Below are 21,198 nucleotides of genomic sequence, written 5' to 3'. Positions count from 1 at the left end.
AGAAGTTCTTTTCTACCCCTACGTGTGCACTGTGGCATGGTACACACTGACCCCTCCCCTACAATTTTAGAAGACTATACACTGTCTTTAAAAAAAAAACATCCCCATCCCTGATCCTGGAAAGAACATGGCATTAACAGCAGTTCAGATATTCTCTGAGCACAAACCTGTGTAATGTGCTTTGCAGACAGTAAAGAAAAATACAGGCAGAGCTGAGCATATATAACATAAAAACGATCATGTTTTAGTGTTGGTAGATTTTAATAAAATTTTAATAATATTGGTAAAGAGTCAAATTACAAAAGGCCCCATAACACAGAGTAAAAAAACAAACAAAAGAAAAATCTCCGGGACAAAATCAAGACCCATGAAAAAGTAAGAGTACCCTAAAAGAAACCATTTTAGTCAAGAACACTGAGCATGTTTAAAAGAAGTTAGATGAAATTGAAAACAAAGCACACAGCGGAACATTCCCCCAACCGCACAGATGAAGGAGACGCCTCCTGCGTGGCTGAGAACACAAACGGGGCACAATCCCCAGCGGGTTGGAATGGACGACCGCTAGGTATAGGTAAACACACACTTCTCTTACGGGACAGGAATTAATGTACCCTCTGGTTCTAGGGTGCCCTTGGAAATGAACCATGTTGGCACGTGGCGCAGTGATGTTCCCACACAGCAGGGGAAACGGGATGGGGAGGGGGCGGGGATGCCCCACACCACCCAGCCATACAACTCTAGCTGTCACCAACAGCTGGTCTAGGGGGAGTGATAGGCTGCCTCCTGGAGAGCCACTCATCACTCAGATTGATTTAACAGTGCTACATGACCAACAAACCAAGGATGAGAAGCTGGAGCCACAGGGGTCGCTACCCTCCAGAGGGACGGCGTGCCACCGCTGTGTGTGTGGCGGGAAAGCAAGAACTGATCATCTGCCAGGACATGGGCTGTCCTCACCCTTCCCTGGGTAGGTGGGTGGGTGACAGCTCCCCTCAACCCCACAGCAGAAAATTTCCTGCTACCGTCACACTGGGTCCTGCTTGTTTCTCCAAGGGCGTGGCAGGGTATGCTTCCTCTGGGCCAGATGTTGACATCACCGTGAGTCTGCTCACTCCTGCTAGAACACAAGCAATCATTTGTAAGTCCTGGCCCATGTAGCACCGAGGAGCAGCTGCTGGAATTTGGTGGACGAGAGAGCAGGCACTCTGCCCTAACTGCCCTAACCCTCATCCCAGCCACACCGGCAGTGGATGGGGAAGGACTTCGCTCCAGCCCCGGGGATAGACCCTTAGTTTCTAATTCAAACTAAATCCACAGCTTAAACAGATGGGGATCCAGGTGACGGTAGGGACAGTGAGGAAGATTCAAGGTTTCATATTCTTTAGCCGTCTACGTGTGCTACGCCAGCTATTAAAAAGTTATGTGCAACGTCAAGATGAAAGGCACCGGCGGCTTCTTAGAGGAGACGAGCCTTCTTCCGGGGATTCGACAAGGCGGAACTCACTGAGGCTTCTGGTTCGGTCGGCTATTAATTGAGTCAAAGTCAATGACAATCTTGCTGTACTTCGGTGTGAATTTCCTAAACGTGAAAAACAAAGTATGTAAAGGAATTTATCCGACGAGCAGTTAAAGTCATTGTTGATTTCAGCTTCAACAGTATTTCCAGTGCCGAGAGAAGAAATATCTGCTTGCTGGTTTATCTCTACAGGAGCCAATTATAGTGCCCCATACTGAGAAGAACACGGGGCAGGCAAGACTAAGACAAGAACGAGGAGGCATGGGGCGGCTCGGCTCGTGTGTTCTTCAACCGAGTTCATGAATTATCCGGGAGTCAAAGGGTTTCTAACAAGTTAGCGGCACAACATGATAGCCGATTACAGTTTCCCCGTCTTATTTGTCTCATTTCCTAGGAAATCTCTGCAGCCAACTAGAGTCGCTCCAAAGCAAACACAGTACACTTTCTTCTGCATCTGATATACATAGAGAAAGACAGCTAGCTAGCTCACTGAAGGAGGGGGCATTTTCTAAACCAAGCTCTACAGAAGCAAATAATAAGTCTTCTACATTTTCATATTCAACACGTCTACCACAACTGAAGATACTTAGGGGCTTTAAAAAGAAACAAGAGCGCAGGTACGCGCTGTTCCTCCATGGTCTCCGCTTCAGTTCCTGCCTCCAGGTTGACTTTACTTCCTGCCCCAGCTTCCAGGATGCTAGACTATATATAACCCATAAACCAAACAAAGCCTTTGCTCCCCAAGTTAGCTTCAGTCAGGGGTTAATCAAAGCAGCAGAAAGCAAACTAGGGTACATAAGGCACAATAATTCAAGATATGCATCGTGCAAAAAAAATCGAATTTCCAATTGGGCACGATGGGCGGTGTCACTTGGGGAAACTGAGGCAGGAGGCAAGCCCAGGGGCAGCCTACTCATACAGAGGCCCGGTCTCAGAAAACAAATAAAATATTGAACATCTCTAAGAATGCCATGAATGGGGCAGGTCGCCCATCATACGGGTCTTATCCCCGCTGGCCAGAGACGCAGCGACGCTTTGTAGAGCTCCCCATTCTAGCAACCATTTCCTGCTGCTCATAAGAGATGGCAAAACGTACAAGTAAAACATAATCCCCCCCTCTGCAGAGGTGATCATAGCAGTCGGAAGGGCTTCTGCTCTTAATTCAAAACGCTGCTCAGAGAAGAATTCCTAGTGTCTCACCCTGGCGGGCTGCTTTCATCCTAAGCGATCTCCACTAGAGCCCTTACGTATGCAAAATCTATAAAGGCTTGGCAGGACTAGCACAAAAGTTGTGAATTTTTAAATTTCTCGCCACTTGCGTAATTAGTCTAAGCCTTAGCAAGTCACTAACATTAAAATATAACCATTAAACAGGCCGTCTCCAGATATTTTTGTCATTACTCCGTACCTAAAATAATCTTTAGAGGAACATGCCGTCACATTTCCAAAGACACTGGCTCGCGTGGAGACTTCAGGGCGGGCCGCATGCATGTCTACGCCAGTCCCCAACCTACCTGAACGTAACCCCAGCCAGTTCAAACATGAGCCTAGCGGCCGTTGTCTCTTCGCTGTCGTGGTATTTATCCGACATGAAAATAACTTCCTTTATACCTGAAAAAATAACAGTGGAAGATAAGCCCGGACACAAAATGCAAAAGACAGACAAAAGAGACAGAGCCTCGCGCCTATGATTAATTGCCTTTCCCAAGGGAGCTTGCAGACAAAGTCCAGTTACTGAACCCCTCACCTGCGGCCTCCCAGGACCGCAGAGGGGACTGCATTTAATCTGCCTTCCAGTCTTTATGGATTTTGTTTTTAAATACACAAATGCAAAGTGAAAACGTGTCAAGCCTTGATCCAATTAACAAATCGTCTTCACGACAGGTAAGCAACTATTCTTTGTTCACTGAGCATCTACTCAACTCAGGAGGCTAAGGTGGGGAGCTGGAGGGTGCTGGACAACCCAGAGGTCAGCGGCATTAGGCTTCTAAGAAAGGCTCTGCCATCACTGTGGAGGGCAGGTCCGCTTTACGATCTCCCTGAGTAGCATGAGCCTCAGCCAGGACTCCTAAGCATCTTCTCCTGAGGGCAGCTTCGCACTCCCTTCAGAAGGGACACGTCCACACAGCGCTCTGTGCAAGCATCAGCTGCCAATCTCTTTGCCTGTGACCAGCTAAGGAATCACTCCAAAGAGAGAGGTTCACGGCGACAGCTTCATGGGCACCCACGCTGCCCCTTAATGGTGGCTGTGGTCCGCTTTCAACCAGCTTCCTTTCTGACACCCCGGGGGCTCATGATGAACAGTCCCTTTAACCCACACATCTGGCTAAACATGCTAAGTCTTGTTTAAGTCTCCAACTGAGAGCTTTATGGAGATAAAGGGTAGCTTACTCTTAGTTGTGATGGTTCAAATACAGGTCCAATATACAGAATACAGCGTGGTAGGTTTATGGCAGATGTTACACAAGAGGAAAGCTCAGAGTAACAATTAAATCTCATGATATTCATATGCAAAGGTATACTTAGATCCTCAAATATCTACCATGTATTAGGTACAAATTAAAATTTGATATAGAGACTCCCAGCTGACCTCGTTCCTGACAGAAGTTCATTTCCCTCCCTTCCCCCTAATCTATGCACAATATGTCAGAGAATGGCAAACTGACAGTAATTACATGCAATGCCTGTGTTGTTTTTTGGCAGCTTGCAGTTTAAGAAGTTGCAAACTAAATTAAAAACATGCTAAGAATCACAGAGGATGCAATTAGTCTTAGAATACCTGGCAGCACTCAGAAACAAAGCGCGGGAAACATCCTGCAAAGTTGATAGTGCAATTAATTCAGATCTAAACAATAACAACGTAAGATCAAACACACCTGCACGGAGCTGCTGAGGAGCAAGGCTCCGATGCAAATGTGACAAATGGGAAAGGCCTGGTTCCTACCTGCCTGGATGATGAGCTTGGCGCATTCATTACATGGGAACAAGGCGACGTACATACTACAGCCCTTCACGTCAGCTGAGTTCTTGTTCATGATGGCGTTCAGCTCGGCGTGGCACACTGTGAAAGGGAAGGAGAAGGGCTTAGGCTGCAGCTCGTGAAAGGTCATTCTGTCTCCACTTCAGAAATAGCCCAGAATAAGAATGAATTGATTAGAAACAGCAATACCAGGACTACCAAAGAAGGGCCCTGTGGTCTGTCTGGGTGGTGATTAGCAGGGAGGAAGCTGTTCTGGCAGCTGGCCTTGGCTTGTAAGCACCTAGAGCACCAGGAGGGGCTGAGGTCAAGTACCTCCACCCACCCTAAGCGGAGCGATACCTCACTGCTCCACAAGACCCTGGGGTATTGAACTGCCCACATAAAACGGCTCATTTGTGTGTTGATCTGCACACACGGGGGTATTCAGCACGGCTGTTAAGAGGGCAGGGGGCATAAGAACACAAGAGCAAGAAGTGAAGCTGAGAATTTTTATTCTGAGTCCCCTCATCATGCTCAGCCCACAGGGGAAAAGAAAAAAAGAAAAAGAAAAGAGAAAAAAAGCCAGTGGATAATCAGCTGTTTGTCTATTTTAAAAACTCCCTCGTCTACCTAAGGGCAATGAGCAGCCTAGCCCTCTACACACAGATCCACCCACCATGATTCCAGAGGATCACACAGGCGTCCTTGCCCGAGTTCAACGTCAAAAGAAGCACCCTCCTTTCTCTCAATGTTCCCAAAGCTGATACAGTTCCCTGTCCTGTTAGGCTAGGTGTTGCTACCCCCTCATCACAGGGGTGAAATAAAGAAAACTCCAGCAAAGAAATCGCTCTGAATCCCTCCGCTGCCATCAGGCCTTCCACCTGGCCACTGGGTAGCATCACTGAAGGTTTTGGGTGTGCGCTCTAACTACCTTGGCATGCTCCTTATGACAACTACTCAAACATTACCCCAGGGGGAGCTCCCACTTGAGTATGTGTTCCATACTGGAGAGCGATGGTCTAGCCTTGGGAACTTTTAAGAGATCCCCCAAATGACTCAAAGGTGCAAACAACTTTGGGAAGCCCCGCTCTACAGGATTCTCTGAGATCCCTAACATATACTGTGCACACAATACTAAAACAAGCACCCGCAGAGTGCAGAGTCCAAACCTCATGTAACTCCTAGAAAACAAACGCGGGTCCCTTCAAAGATCTCCTCTACCTGCCCCTGCAGCCAACAGCTTCCCCATGCAACTTCCAACCACTGAGGCTGTTAGTGAACAGTGGCCTAGGCTCACGACTCCGGGCATTACAATCACCACTTGCTCATAGAGTCAGGCACGTTTATTGGGAATCTATTCAGGGCCAGAAGGATGAAGGAACAGTCTCCTGGCAGTGTTTTATGGGGAAGTTAAGGGAGCACTCTCTCAGGAAATGTCTGTGCATACTAACATCCTGAAACTAGGAATTGATTCCATGGAGTAGGAGTTCTCAGCAGTGAGCGAAAAAGGAATGTTTTCTGGCAACTAAAGAAACAATGATTTTTCAAATCACAGACCACCAGAGAGCAATGGCTAGTCAGAGGGGCTTGAGTCCTGTCCCCCAAGTATCACTGCCTGATAAACTCCAGGGCCACAGGAAGACAGAAAAACAGAGAGCTCAGAAAGGGTGGGATTGGCCACATGGCCAGTGGACTTCAAGAGGTATCCACGGCCCCTTCTTCCCTGGTGACCAAGACGACAGGATAGATGCATTAACACTGCTCAGTGTTAAAAACAATTAGATATAATTGTTTCCTTTATGCCCCCCTTGGGGGCAGAGCTCAGCCCTCTAAGTTCTTTGTCGCTTTCCCCAGGGTCTAATGCCATGCCAGGAACATAATGGTGTTAAGTATTTATTGGGTAAATAAAGGAGGAAATGCAGATTCCAATTATTGATGGTGACATTGGGAAACAGCAAAAAAAAAAAAAAAAATCTCTTCTACTCAGATATCAAAAGTGGGCTTTCCCATCTGGGAAGGGTTCTGGGAATAGTGCCGGAGTTAGCATTCAGAACTTCCAAGACTGATCTGCTACTACACAGTATTATGGTGTCCTCCTCTGTAAGAACTGTCAAGTGACGACAACTACCTTTTGTCTAACTCTCCTGAGGCCGTCTGGAACAAAGTTTATCACTAGAAGTTGAAGCTCATTGGTGAAAATCACCCTAAGAAACAGGGCACCTTGGGTACCCTCTGCCATGGCAGGAAACGAGCAGCTTACAGAAACAAGACACAGGATTCTAAGGAGACGTCCTTTATCTTCTTGAAACTCACAGGATGAAAAATGGGAAGTTGTTTATTAAGAGAAGATGAGGTCGTCCAGGCAACGTGAACGACTGTCGGCACACAGGCCAGCTCCCAACCCGCAAGCTTACACCTTCAAAGTCCAATGGGAACCAACCAAAAGGGAAACCGTGGGGTCTGAGGAGAGGGACTAAAGACCCTACTCTAACTGCTCTTGTTCAGTCCTGCACCCCTTTTAACTTTAGAAACCACAACACACTATTCCCCAGAACCCCATCCTACCGAGGCCTATCTGGCTAATACCAAAGGGGTCTAGAGACTCCCCAACCTGGGAGAACACCCTCGCCCTGGACCTGCCCATCTCACCCCCACCTTGGAACTTCCCACACTCCCTCCATTCAGGGCCTCACTCAGGCCTTGTGTCTTTCCAGCCTAACACTTGACCCTGCCTCTCAGGTGGGGGTCTCCACAGCCTCTGTATCACGGCTTCATCCATCTGTGAAGAGCCACTCAGCTGGGTCTCAGGCCTAGAGCCCCACACTGTCCCTAAGGAGGGGTAACAGACCATCTTGACAACCGTCCACTCAATCTGCTTAGTGCGCACCGGAGCGGAATGCTTGGGGCCTATTTCTCAGCTATCTACGTGCACTGAAAGCCGGTGACCCCTGAGGGTGCTTCAAGTCAGAAAGCTTGCTTCACGCCGTCTTGTCCTAGTCCTGGATAGGAAGGCCACAAGTCCAAGTATCTCTCCCCCACAGCTTGGAAATGTTCCCTAGGAGACAGAATGGAGATTGGCTTCCAACAGGAACAGCTCAGGGCTCAAGGCCCAGCTTGCCCAGCGTTAGAAGGCCTGTGAGCTTTCAATAAGGTGAGTGCTGTTTGCACTATTAATACCAGCCCTGAGAAGGTTTATTTCAAACTAAAAATAATAAAATAAAAGAATAAGGTAAAAGCAAGCTGGGAAACAGTTCAGCTGATAAAGGATTCACATAAGGTTGGGCACAGTGGTGCATGCCTGCAATCCCAAGGACAGCGACCGGGAGGCAAGCGGATCTCTAGAAGCCCTCTGGCCAGCTAGCCTGGCCTATGTAGCTGAGGTCCAAGTCAATGGAGCTGAAGTCCAGGCCAATGAGGTGGAAAGTATCTTCAGATGGACACCCAAGGCTGTCCCCAGACGGTCACATGTAAGCCATAACCACCCACATCTGTGCACATACACACACCCAGACACACCCCACATACAGACACCCCCCAGAGATGATAATAATGATAATAATAATAATCATAATTAGTAAAAGCAATTTTTAAAATATGAAGTACAGCGCCTTCTGGCTTCTTGCTAACATCCTGGTTCGTTCCTCCATTCCCAACACAGGCTCTCACTAACAAAACAGGGACCCCTTTCTAGGCCAAGCACAAGGCTGCAGCCCTCACTCCCAGAGCTGTGTGGCGTCCTCCCCGTCTCTGCTTCCTTCTCCTTCAACACGTCCACAGTCTTCATTCACTCAGCAGAGGTCAGATGCTTGGCTTTTAACTTCCTTCTCAAAAAGAAATCATTTCAACAACTGCTAGTCTAATGTTAAAAATAACTGTCTCATTGTAATGCAGATAGAACCTCGGGTTTTCTTCTATCCAATGGGGGGGGGTAGGGCATATTAATTATACAGAACAATAGGTTTCACTGTGCCCTTGTCATACACGCATAGAACATTCGTTAGTCATAACCACTCCCTGCGTTAACACCCCGCCCTCCATACACGGCCTCTCCCTCCTCTCTCTTTTCCTTTCCCTGATCTGAGTCTTGGCTTCTAACACCCTTCCTTCTCTCTCATGACCCTACTGTGTGTGTGTGTGTGTCTGTCTCTGTCTCTCTCTCTCTCTCTCTCTCTCTCTCTCTCTCTCTCTCTCTCTGTGGTATTTTGTTTCTTGAGGCACTGTCTTGCTATAGTCCTAACTGGACTGGCACTCACCATGCGGCCTGAGCTGGTCTTGAACTCAAGGCAATCCTTTCTTCAGCCCGAGTCCTGGGATTACAGGAACATACAACCAAACCCAGGAAGCCACGAAATCAGTTCAATAAATTTGTTATCAGGCGCTGCTTGCTTGCTTGGTGATACGGGACTACTAAAAACCTGAAGCGAAGCCCACAGCGTGCCTGCGTCTGAAAACCAACCCTGACTGGCTCTGTCCGGCAGTTCTCCTATGAGACTTTTATACTCACACAAGGCCAGGACAGAGAACTTAAGATGCACAATGCTTAACAAGTATTCATAAGGCAGTCCACAGGATCAAAAAAAAAAAAGGCGAATTTTCCCATTATTAACTAGAAATCCCTATCTATAGCTACGCAAAAACTCAAGCCCCCCAATAACGCAGCTATCTGAAGAGCACAAAGAGTGACATGAACCCCTTAATTACTCCCCAACATCATAGAACAAGAAAAGAACCAGTGCTGAAAACACCAGATTAAAAGCACAGAAAGCGCGGCGATCAGAATTGAGCCCGTTTCAGGTGATTATGAGACAATTCATACACTTTGGTCTTTCTTTCTTTTTTTCTATTACTGTCAGAACTGCATTAACCTTGGCCCACTGAGAAGAGACTGTATAATTAGAAAACTATATTTTTCAAATTCGCTCTCACTGGGGCTTGATTAATCCTCACTGTCTCATGAAGGCAGTTCTCTGGAAGTTTGACAAATTAACAGGATGTACTCCATCCCTGTTAGATTTAAGAGATTCAACATTTTATAGATTTGACGTCCATCGCATTCGATGTAAGGCTAATTTAATATCTATTTTAGACACTGGTACTGTTACAGCTACTCAAGTAGAAAAGAAAATAGGAAAAAGAAAACATTTAGATGATGCTAAACAAATTCTAAGTGCTACACTTATAACCTGGCAGTCAGTCTCTGTCTCTCTCTCTCTCTCTTTCTCTCTCTCTCTCTCTCTCTCTCTCTCTCTCTCTCTCTCACACACACACAAACACACGCACATACTATGTAATCTTAGTCTCCTCCTGAGACACGATGAGAAACACAGGAGCCCCAATTCTCTTTTCTTGGATTTCACCCTGCAATTAGGAACTGACATAAATGGGGTACCCCACTTAAAGGCTGATTTATACACATTAACAGGCTGCCCCACCTATGAGCTGATAACCAAACTCTTTGCCATTATTCTCCAAATTAGAATCTAAGCGAGTTTACTCCTAGGGTACCCGAGTGTCAGAGTCACTGAGTCTGGGCACATCTCCAGGAGCACGGCTATGCCCACCTCTGCCCTCACTAATGCGCAGTGCCCGAAGGTAACGGCCACCAAGAGGAAGGGCACACGCCTCTCGGTGATCCATTTAAGGAACTGCTTCAGCGTCTAGAACTAAAATGGAGTTTCAACTCCTTATTTCTTAATCATTGAAAGACACCCTGACAAGGCCTCATATGTCTCTGCCAGCCTTTCGCATACCTCCCCTTCCAGTCAATAATTAACAACAGCCAAACCTCTGAGGCAAACCACAGCCTCCGCTACCCAAGACTCGGCCCGACCCCAGAGGCTCACTCTTTATGGCTACCCCCAAATCTGAAACCGACATTTCCAGAATGTGCTCCCAAACAATGTGACACCTGTGTCGCAGCAGGTGTGAGTGCTCACAGACCACCAGAGACACCGGGAATGTTAACCACGTGGGCTGTTTCCTCAAGAGGAAATGAGTATCTGTTTCCACCCAGAAGGCTGGGAGTGGACCCAGGAGACCTTTGCTTTCTGTAAAACAGGGCCCCATCCAACACCCCACCCCAAACTTTTATCTTTAGCTGTGTTTCTCAGTCAGAAGAACCCGTCCTTGAGGAAGGTGTCCAAAGCACTTCACAGCCTGCTGACCTCACCACACCAGATCTTAGGCTCCTAAGCCACAGAACCCTTCTTCATGGTCACATGCCTTGTTTTGTTTTTTTGGAGACAGGGTTTCTCTGTGTAGTTGTGGAGCCTGTCCTGGAACTCGCTCTGTAGACCAGGCTGGCCTCGAACTCAGAGATCCTCCTGCTTCTGCTCCCAAGTGCAGGGATTGAAGGAAGGCGCCTGCCACCACTGCCCAACACGTCACATGTACTTTGCAAAGGAGTTTGGATGAAGTCATGCCTTAATCCTCCTGGTGCACTGCGAGCTGTGTTACATCAGGAAACTGTTCCCCTACATTGTACTGTTTAAATACGCTAACAATAAAATACCTGGCGAGCAGCGACTCTCAAACTCCCTGGTGCTGTGACCCTTTAATACGGTTCCTGATGCGGCCGGCGGTGACCCCCAACCATAAAACTATTTTCATTGCTACCTCATAAATCCAATTTTCCTACTCTTATGAATCCTAATGTAGATACCTGTGTTTTCCAATGACCCCTGTGAAAGGGTAGTTTAATCTCTAAAGGGGTCGTGACCCACACGTTGCGAACCACTGCTCTAGAAGTTTCTGACCCAGGACCAGCTAAGTCCTGCTAACTTGAGTTTCAGTTTTACCTTGCCTGGATCACTTCCCTGCCGGCTGTGACACTTGAAGGGATCCCCCACCACCACCATACACAGACACCTGACCCAGTCTTCACCCCCACCCCTGTACCTGGTCTTCTCCTATAGCAAGGTTAGTAACTGTGTGAAGTAGCAGGCTCATCAATTATCAGAGTTTTCCGAATATCTGAAGCCCCAGTCTCTCCGAATGATACCATTCTGCCTTTCTCTGTGCACACTTACATGAAGAGCACCCAGGGAACCTGGAGGAGAAAGCCTTACAATAGAAAAGAATTATGTTAATGACACCTTTGTTACCGCTAGTCAGAAGTCAGAGAAAGGGTGGCTTCAACCCTAGGAGATCCCTGCAATGGTGAAAACTCCTGGGAGATGGTCACCAGGGGCCTCCCTGATGACCGAGGTGACAGAGGACCAAAGGACTATGTGTCCACGCTACTGCCGCTCCCTTCTCCCAGCCCCATATTTAGCCAGGGATCTTTCTCCTCAGAAGATGGTGGAATAGAACCTCACAGCCTTCAGCATCATGGACACACACAATTTTGCATGAGACATGATAGTATAGTTTGTATGTGGAAATAAAAATACAGAAAACTAAGATAATTCAGAGAAACCCGCGTCCAGCTGGACAAACGTCTATTAATTTTCTATTTCCACCCTGTACCCAGAGAAGTCTCTGCTAGGAAACGACGGTGGAAAGTTAACCAGATTTAAAAGTGAAGGCACAACTGGGCAGCTTGGTCTCTTAGTTAGGCTTCTAACAGCGAGAGCAGGATCTCTCCCTGGCTCTTAGCTGGCTTTTTGTAACCTGTTCACCACGTTGCATTTCCTGGCCTCCAAGTAGGGGGAGGAGCTAGGTCCTACCCACAACTTGAAGTGCCAGGATATGGGCAAGTCCATGGGAGGCCTGTCCCTTTCTGAATGGAGATGGAGTAGGAGTGGATGGGGAGGGAGGGTAGATGGGAAAGGGGAGGTGATGTGAGGAGAGGGGAGGGTTGGTATGTAAAATACCAACTAGATGGTATATAAAATAAATGAAAAAAGTTATTTAAATAAAATAAAAAAGACACAAGCTACTTGCTCAAAAGCTGTGAAGTCCCCCAAGTTTCGAGCAAAGCTCGAACTGGTATAGCATCCACAAACAACCCAAGCCCTGCTGGCTGCTGCAATGACTTCCTGGGGCCACTGGTGAAACAGCATACCCCAGTTCTCAGAGCTGCTGCTGGCTCTGCCTTTCCCCCCTATCTCCCCCTTATGGGGCCCACATCGCTGTCCATCACCCACCGACTCCCGGGTCAGGACTCTGACGGACTGCAGTGTGTCTGAGCTTCAGCCTCCTGACCAGGGAGAGAAAAATCCCCCCACCCTCAGAAACCCTACAGAGCCCAGAATCCAGCACAGTGCACAAGATCCTCCGGTAATGGAAGCTTGTGTGTCTCCTCCCCTGTAGGGTGGCCCTGGAGTAAGCAGGTGGCCCTGGAGGCACGCTGCAGCTGGACCACAGGAGGACGTGTTTTCCTCCTCTCCTCCGCAGTTCTGTTCCCATCCCATCCTCTACCCCCTTCCTCTGCCTCTCGATAGAGCTGCTGGTAACAACTCAAGGCACCCAGGGGAGCCACTTAGCCCCAATGGTAGTGCTTAGGGCTAAAGACATTTCTGACTGTGGTGTTTCCATTATTGATAATAAAGCCCCCAGAACTCTAATTACATTGCTTCCCTATGTGCTAAGGGCACACAATCAGGTCAGGAGGGGGAGGATGTAGAAATAACTGCATTTCATCCATGGCTAAGCCGGGCCAACTCCCTACCTGCTGCTCACATGAGACACACGTGCAGTGACTGAAAGGCACTAGAGAGGTACCAGGAGCAACAGAGCAACCACCCTGACAGTCTGTCATGTAAACACACACAGCTGGGCTTCAAAACCGGCCTGCTGGGTCCCCAGCTTTTAAAGGCTAAACTGGGAGTACACCGGGCACCGGAACAAGAGTCGGGATCCATGCTCTGGCAACTGTGATTCCGTCTCAGCTCAGCGTGGGAGATGGGTGGGAGGAGCTTACCAACTCGGGATTCTCCAAGCCATGCAGGTCCTGGAACCCCTGCATTCCTAGGCAAGCCTTCAGGCCCCAGCACAGAATCCCTAGGCTCTGCTGTCCTGATCAAACAACCCCTTAATACCCCCACTTTAGGGACAGCCTTCGACCTAAGAGTCGGGAGAGGCACAGAGTCACCCCAAAGCACAAAACAACAATCTCTTAAATCTAAACTCCTTAGCCCACCCTTTGCTCTTGAAGCCTGGGCTGCTGCTTCTTTTCTTAGCACACATCACTCCATCAGGGAGCCTGAGCCAGGCGGTCCTTCCTGGGATGCCTCCCCCATCCCCCAACACCAACCTGCCCATTTTCCCTGGCCCACCTGACCCTTCAGATCTCTGAAGGGAGTAGCCCATAATGTCAGCTTATTTCATTAGCACTAACACCTACCACCTCCACAATCAACCTGCAAATGCTGTGATAACAGATCAGAGCACACGCATCCTGTGCACCACTGGCACAGTTCCGGGCATGTAATACACAGGTGTGTGTGTGTGTGTGTGTGTGTGTGTGTGTGTGTATGTGTGTGTGTGTGTGTGTTATAATATAAGATGCCCTAGAGTGAGCAGGCAAACAGTTACATGGGACAGCACTCTACCACAACCAGGAACTGATAACACATAGTTCTAAACCTGAAGAACACGACTGGAGAGGACGACCTCTTTATTAGCTGACAACTCAGGCTGGTAAAAGAATAGGTGATCCACTAGCATTTATTTTAACCCCTGAAAAGGAATAGCTCATTTGCAGAAGGGGAAAAAAAAAAAATCCGCCATAGAGTTCTGCCTCCCTTTATTCACCTAAACTCAAAATTAATGGCATTTCAACAAAGCCTTTTAATTGCAGAATTTAAAAATTCATACTCAGTTATCATATTCAATATTTTAAATTTACTATGGCATCTATCATTTGAAAGAAGCAAAGAGATAAAATCTGCACTTCTACTAAGGAGCCGGTGTTGGCCCTTCGGGTAGTGGGGTGGCAGTGTGCTAGCCTTTGGGCTCACCAAAGTCAGCGTTCACCACGGGTGATTGCCAGTGCCCAGCGAGCATCTCTGTTCCAATGAGGATCGCTGGGGCTCGAGTCACAGGAGGATTCCTCAAGCTCCTCCTGCCTGGTCTTAGACGCGCATCTTTTCTCTACAGTTGTAAGCAGGCCTCCTGCAGGTCTAGCGTGTCAAACCCATTCTCTCACTCACATACAGATCCTCTCCTCTATCGCCATTTCCCAACCTTTTCCCCTTCTTAAGATTGATTTATTTATTATGTATACAGTCAGTGTTCTGCCTCCATGTATGCCTGCAGACCAGAAGAGGGCACCAGATCTAATTACAGAAGGTTGTGAGCCACCATGTGGTTGCTGGGAATTGAACTCAGGGCTTCTGAAAGAGCAGCCAGTGCTCTTAACCACTGAACCATATCTCCAGCCCCCCAAACCTTTTCTTATTTAATGCCTTTTAATCTCCACATTTACAGGGTAGCCCATGGTCCTTAGCTACTCCCCTCTACTTGTGAACACTGTCTCTAACTGGTTTATATTTACCTTCGAGATGCACCTCAATGACAATTTGCCCAGCATGCCCGAGGCCCCAGGTTCAATCCCTGGCATCCCCAAATGGGATCAAAACAAAAGCAAAAGGGAAGGGAGGTAGTGTACTCATTTAACACTGAAAGGTAACCTTGGTGTTTTGGAGCCAAGGGACACCACAAGGTCAGACCACGCAACAGCCTCAGCAAGAGCGGAAGGACCAGAGAGGGGAGAGAAGGGCTTGCTTTTTGTAAGAGGAAATAGCCTTGCTCACAGGGCGAGTACTCCACTCTGGCTGCAGGAGTTGCAGTGTCTCACACCTTGGCTGCTGCTGGTGACGCATCCTGCTAGGCCCCAACAGGTCGGAAGCCTGATTCTATCCTTCCGTACATCATGGCATCCTCCTTGCCCCTCACAAACAACATTCACAGCCTGCAGCTTGGACTGAGAATGCCTTCAGAATTCGGCAGAACGAGCCACACCAACCACACGCCACTGGCTGCATTATTAGTATTTTTCCTTGTAATTGTAGAACGGGCAGAGTCTTCAGCAATGAACCACTCCATAACGAGACGGAGAGGTGGGGAAGGTGACATATCTCAGGGGAAAGCACCTGCCATGCAAGCCTGTCAACCTGAGTTTAACCCCAGAACTCACAGAAAACCACCAAATAGATGCAAAAGGCCAGACGTAGCTTTATGGACATCTGTAATCCCATCATTCGTATAGCAAGTGCTTTACTGGCGGTGGAGACGGGAGAATCATCCAGCAGCACTATTCTCCCAAAAACATGCATGTGCACTCACAGAGATGCGCACACACAAAGGCATGCACACAGAGACATGCACAGAGATGTGCACACAGAGGCAATACAAGTGTTTTTAAGTTCAGAGAGACTGAGACTGAGAAGTACATGCCAAGTCCTGGGTCTAAAAACTCCATGACTGTGGAGGACCAGAAACATGAGCCTGTTGACCAAAGGACAGAGAGTGGGAACTGACCTCTACTCCTTCAAGGTTATTGTGTTTCTACCTCAAGCAAAGGTTCCCCAAGATTTACACCAGACAGTTCTGCTCACTCAAGGTTATTGTCAACAGGTGTGGCTAATAGCCAGACCTTGTATTTCAGGAACAGAGAAGTAGATACGTTTCTACCTCACACAAAGTCTAAGAGATTCCACCAAGGGAGTGGTTTGCCTACAGAATGTTTTGGTCTATGGTGTATGACCGCTACTGTTCTCGGCTGCCCACTGAACTTAATGGGAAGACTACTACTGAGGGCATTGGTGTCACAGGACATGGAGAAACCAAACTGGTATTGACCAGCCTTCTTCCCAGCACTCAGAAGGGGCTCTGTGGGCTGCTGCGGGGTAAGGGGGCGGTGTCATCAACAGTCTCACCAGCTTGGAACCTCATGAGCGACAATAACAACCAACCTGGCAAGACGGGGCCATCGGCTCAAGAGCGGCTGAAGGTTAAGCAATTAACCAACTCCCTTAAAAATACTAACTTTTCGGGAAACCTTTTATTTCAAGGTAGAGGACAAGACTCTCCCTTAGCACACTTCTGGTCATCAGCGTGAGGGCCACAACTGTCTCCAGCTTCTCTGGGGGGAGCAGGCTTCCAGCATCACTCTTTGTAATATCGGCTATATGGGGGCTTTTACGGCAAGGTCTAAGTGCCACAGACATTTTAGCTTTTCCTACATCTGCTCCTCAGAACAGGGATCATGCTACTGTCATCCTTTCTAGATTTTCATAGGAAATGATCACTGATGTTTTAAATACAACTAAACCTGTGCCAATAGAAATATGTACTTTATTTGACAGAAATCAAATACATCAGTAAAAGTTATTTGTTCCTTCCCGAAGGCCTCTTATGAAGAATTGTACCTTAAGGAATAATTAATTAGTCGTATCTCAAGCTGGGTAATATAAATGACTCAAAGGTTTTCCTACAGCCAACAGGTTACTTGCCTAGAGCCAATAGATAACTTGTGCAAAAGTCCCCAGTCACGCTTTCTCTCGGGCCTCAACTCCGGATGGCCAGGTAGGGGAGGAATGGCAGGATGCTACACACAAAATGAAATTCTGCAGAAAGAGAGACACCAAGTCATCAAATCCACGGATCTGCCTAACAAAACCAGCGGACATCCGGTTTGAACCGGAAGGGCAAATTTGATCTTAATTACTCCGGAGCTCTCACAAGCAGCGAGGAAGTCACGGCTTGAGGAGGATCAGTCTCCTAACTTCTTGATAAATTAGTGTCTCAAGACTAACCTTTTAGATGCCAAAGAAATATATCACCCGCACGGCAGTCAGGAAAATGTCAGTGTGCGTGGGGGTGAGGCGAACGGCTACGTAATCACTAAAGTGACATCTCTGCATGCTTAACAATATGCTAAACATGAAAAATAAAGATTAAATTTAAATGCGGAATTTAGAGAAGCTTTGCCGCACGCCGGCAATGGTGGTGAAAGTTGCCATGTGGATCTGTCACCCGAATTAATTCCCGGGTTTTCAACATTTCATTCCCTGCACCGTTGTCTCTCTGCGAGTGCACACCTATGCTCATGTCTGCGTGAGTCCGCGTGCCTGTGCATACACGGGGGCCAGAGACGGACACTGGGTGTCTTGCTATGTCACTCTCTGCTTTAATTCCCTTGAAATAAAGCATCTCATTACACCCGGAGCTAGGCTGGTGGCTAGTAGGCCCCGTAACCTCTTGTCTGCATCTCTCCCGGCACTAGGGCTGCAGGGGTATGGGGCTACACCTGCCTTTTTTCTGTGGGTACCAGGCATTTGGATTCTGAGCCACAAGCTTGTGCAGCAAGTGCCCTTACCCACTGTGCCACCCATCTCTCAGGCCTCTGCAGCACTGGTCTCTTTCCAGAGCATTCCTGTGGAAACGGGACCCGATTCTTGCAGAAGTCCACAACTTCATTTCTGCCCAATGCATTCAGAATAAAGGTGCCACCCACTCCTAGGGACATCAGGACTGGGGTCCCTAATAGGACAACATGTGATAGGACCAGCATAGCAATCCCGCTTCCTGACGGACGAAGACGCATACTCACACACCAAATACTTCACCAATGGTAAACAGCAAGGCAGGGCATCACGGGAGTGTAGCAACCACTGTGTAAAAATTTCCTGACGCTTACCCAGGCAAAGAACTTGACTCTACGACAGCCATGACACCTCAAGGAACGAGCAATATCTGAATTACCAAGAGTATTTTTCCTCCATGCTATGAAATTGGTATCTTTGAGGAAACGTGTTACACCGTAATGAATTTAACAAAAATGTCAGCTAAACACTTCATCGTGAGTTTAGCAACCTACCTCCTCCTCCTCATAAAAATCAAAATCTTCCCGAGTCTTTTTATGCGGCAAATTAGATAAATTTGCTGCTTCCTGGTGTTCTAATTGCTGCTCACCCGGGAAGCGCTCGCTTGAACAAGGCTGCCTTCTTCCTGCCACTGACTGGCACAGACGTCATACTAACTTTTGGATTTTTCAGGGGCGGGGAAGGGAATGAATGGAAGAGTAGTTTCTTTAGCTGGGGGAATTTTCATTTTCCATATTAAAATTTAATCATAATCAAACAGCTTCATGAAGTTTTGATCCTAAGGCTGGGAGAACAAAAACACCCTTTCATGATGCCTCTCTAGAGAGACAGCCCAGAGAAGGCTGCCTTTCTCTTCCGCTGCAAGCATTCTGCGTTTCCCTTCTCCCCACCAAGTGTCAATCAAGGCTGACGACTCCAAGCTCCCAGAATGAATAACGGGGAGCTGAGCTGCATTACTATTGGTAAACTCGGATTTCCATGATTTTCAGGCTCCCCGGCTTAGTCACTTTGGGGCTCAGTCTGTCGCTGTCCACTGTCCGCCCTCCCATCCATCCAACCCCTGTCCCACCCCTACCCCGAAACCCCTTTCCTCGGGCCAGGGCCTCAGCCTATGAGAAGGAGCCACCCACATTCCAGACGAGCCCTAACCCTCTCAGTTCTCTCCAGAGCCCCGCTCACAGGCACACCCAAAGGTGTGCCTCACTACAGCTTCTGGTCTCTCTTACCCCAACAAGGTGACAACAGAAATTTGTCTTCAGGACCTGCTGACTTAGCAGCTCAGAACCAATGAATTGAGCTCTTAAAAAATCTCTAAGGGTTTCATCCTTTCCTAGCTTGGGCAAAATTAACACAGGTGAGGGACGAGAAGAGTTAGAGCACCCAGTTATGGCCTCATTTTTTTTTTAAATTAAAGTTTGTAAGCTTAAAACAGAAGTTTTAAAAAATGCCTCCTAGATCCTAGGCAATCTGAACATTCCCTTCTCGGTGGCCCGAACAGCCCTGGAAAGTCTGGAATGAGTGCACAGCGCACGCACAGCCGTCATTATTTAGACGTAAAGCCCATCGTTACGTATATATTATGATGGTAGTAATACTAAATGCCTTTAAAAAACCATTTAATACCTTCTACAATTTTTATGGTACATCAAATTACAAGGTTATGCTCCTGAGCGAAAATTGTCTACGTTCTCACCCAGCTACACATAAAAATGAATAATTGATAAGTGAGGGCAAAGAACTCAGAAAACCTAAAGATATCATAGATGATAAAAAATGCTGTAGACAGACAACCAGTACTCAGAAACTCAGCAGCTCTTCAGTAAAGGAGAACCAGTGGGTTGGACAAATGCCTTTTAGGTTGAGTTCCACCCACCCGGGAAGCCGCTCCAGAGGTACTCTCCCCACCCTTGACAAAAGACAGCAGCTTTAGAATAAAGCCAGCCACTCTGAGGGTACAGAGCACCAAGCAGCGGGGAGAGGTGTGTGAGAATGTAATTCAGTCTTTGGTTTGGTTTCTATAACACTGTTACAAACACTCCAGGCCTCTCAGTGACTGAAGGCACACGGCCCACATCAAGAAGGGCCCAGTGACCACTGGCGACCTTGAACGCTGCACCCTCTATCCACTGATATCTTTAGCAACCAGCCTGAGTACCACAGACCGATAGATAGTCTGTGATAGTCGGTATAAGAATTCCTCAGAGGGTAGGGCAGTGGTGGTGCACCCCTTTAATCCCAGCACTCGGGAGGCAGAGGCAGGCGGATCTCTGTGAGTTCGAGGCCAGCCTGGTCTAGAAGAGCTAGTTCCAGGACAGGAACCAAAAGCCACAGAGAAACCCTGTCTCGAAAAAAAAAAAAAATCCTCGGAGGAAGGACTCATACGTCACTGTCCTGACGCAGAGAAATATTGGCTGGAGTGTCATGTTTCAATGCAGATCTTCAACTTATCGACCCTTTCGCTTTGGCTGTTTTTATACAGGACATCGAACTGGACTGTGAAAAATCACTTTGCATAGACCTCAAAACAACTGATCATTTCCCCCTCTTCTCCCCATCAGAGGCTTACGGAAACCAGGGTGACAGTTTCTAAAATATGCCAGCATACTGTTCACATAACTCATTACCACGAGCCATCGCTGGGCCTCGGAAGAGAGAGTTCCACACTCTCCCAATTTGCCTGTGCTCTTGCTGCTCCTACCAGGGGTGAAATTAAGTTGACTATCAATCCCCTTAATTGTGGAACTATTTTTTATGCCCTTGAAAACCCTGGATGCTTTGCAGTGGTCTCTACCCTTTTACTCCTCAATTCCCTCTCTTCTTCAGGCACCTTGCTCCCTTTCCTCTCAAACATGCAGGATTTGCCCTTAAGCAGTTTAAAAAGAAACTTCCGGGGCTTACTTAAGAAGATTAAGGTCCAAGAACATTAGTGAAAAATACATAAATTAGACTAAAGGCAGACATGGACTTCCTCGGGAGGAACAGTCAGAGAAAAAGCCTACCAAAAGAGCCAACAACCGAGACAGGTCTTACACTGACACCTTGAACCCGACTCCCGGAAGGCACAATCCTTCCCATTTAATTGACCTTAATCTACTTGGCTTCCTACAGAGTCGAGCTGTTCATTCTAAGACATAAATACCAGGTGTAACGTGACAAAAAGCCAGAAACAGACAGGAACAACCCAATGTGACTCTCTTCTGGGATTACCTACCCAGACAGAAAAACAGGAGGAAAAGCAAAGCGAATTTTCCTTCTCCACATCATCTCTGGAGGGATTCCCACTGGGGTTGAGATAGGCAAAGACAGCTACGGTTTCTGTTGTGGGAGAAAGCTCTTGTACACTATAAAGACTTGTCCCTCATAATGGTTTAATAAAACGCTGATACCCCAGTAGCCAAGCAGGAAGTATAGGTGGGGCAACCCGGCTGAGAGAATTCTGGGAAGAGAAAAAG

General features: G+C 47.6%; 1 protein-coding gene across 3 annotated transcripts in view; it reads right to left on the bottom strand.

The window, feature by feature from the left end:
- Nucleotides 1–240: 240 nt before the first annotated feature.
- The window catches only part of Dctd (dCMP deaminase), a 56,433-nt gene continuing 35,475 nt past the window's right edge, over nt 241–21,198 (bottom strand). For all 3 annotated transcript variants that reach the window (XM_075986759.1, XM_075986760.1, XM_075986758.1), the window contains 3 exons: nt 4,461–4,577; nt 3,031–3,127; nt 241–1,579 (listed from right to left, as the gene is read on the bottom strand). In XM_075986759.1, the coding sequence (XP_075842874.1) occupies nt 1,501–1,579; nt 3,031–3,127; nt 4,461–4,577 (293 nt within the window). In that variant the 3' untranslated portion in view covers nt 241–1,500. The remainder of the gene's footprint in view (nt 1,580–3,030; nt 3,128–4,460; nt 4,578–21,198) is intronic.

Source organism: Microtus pennsylvanicus, chromosome 9 (assembly GCF_037038515.1).
Source record: "Microtus pennsylvanicus isolate mMicPen1 chromosome 9, mMicPen1.hap1, whole genome shotgun sequence".
Lineage (NCBI taxonomy): Eukaryota > Metazoa > Chordata > Mammalia > Rodentia > Cricetidae > Microtus > Microtus pennsylvanicus.
This window is presented reverse-complemented; position numbering and strand designations above follow the sequence as displayed.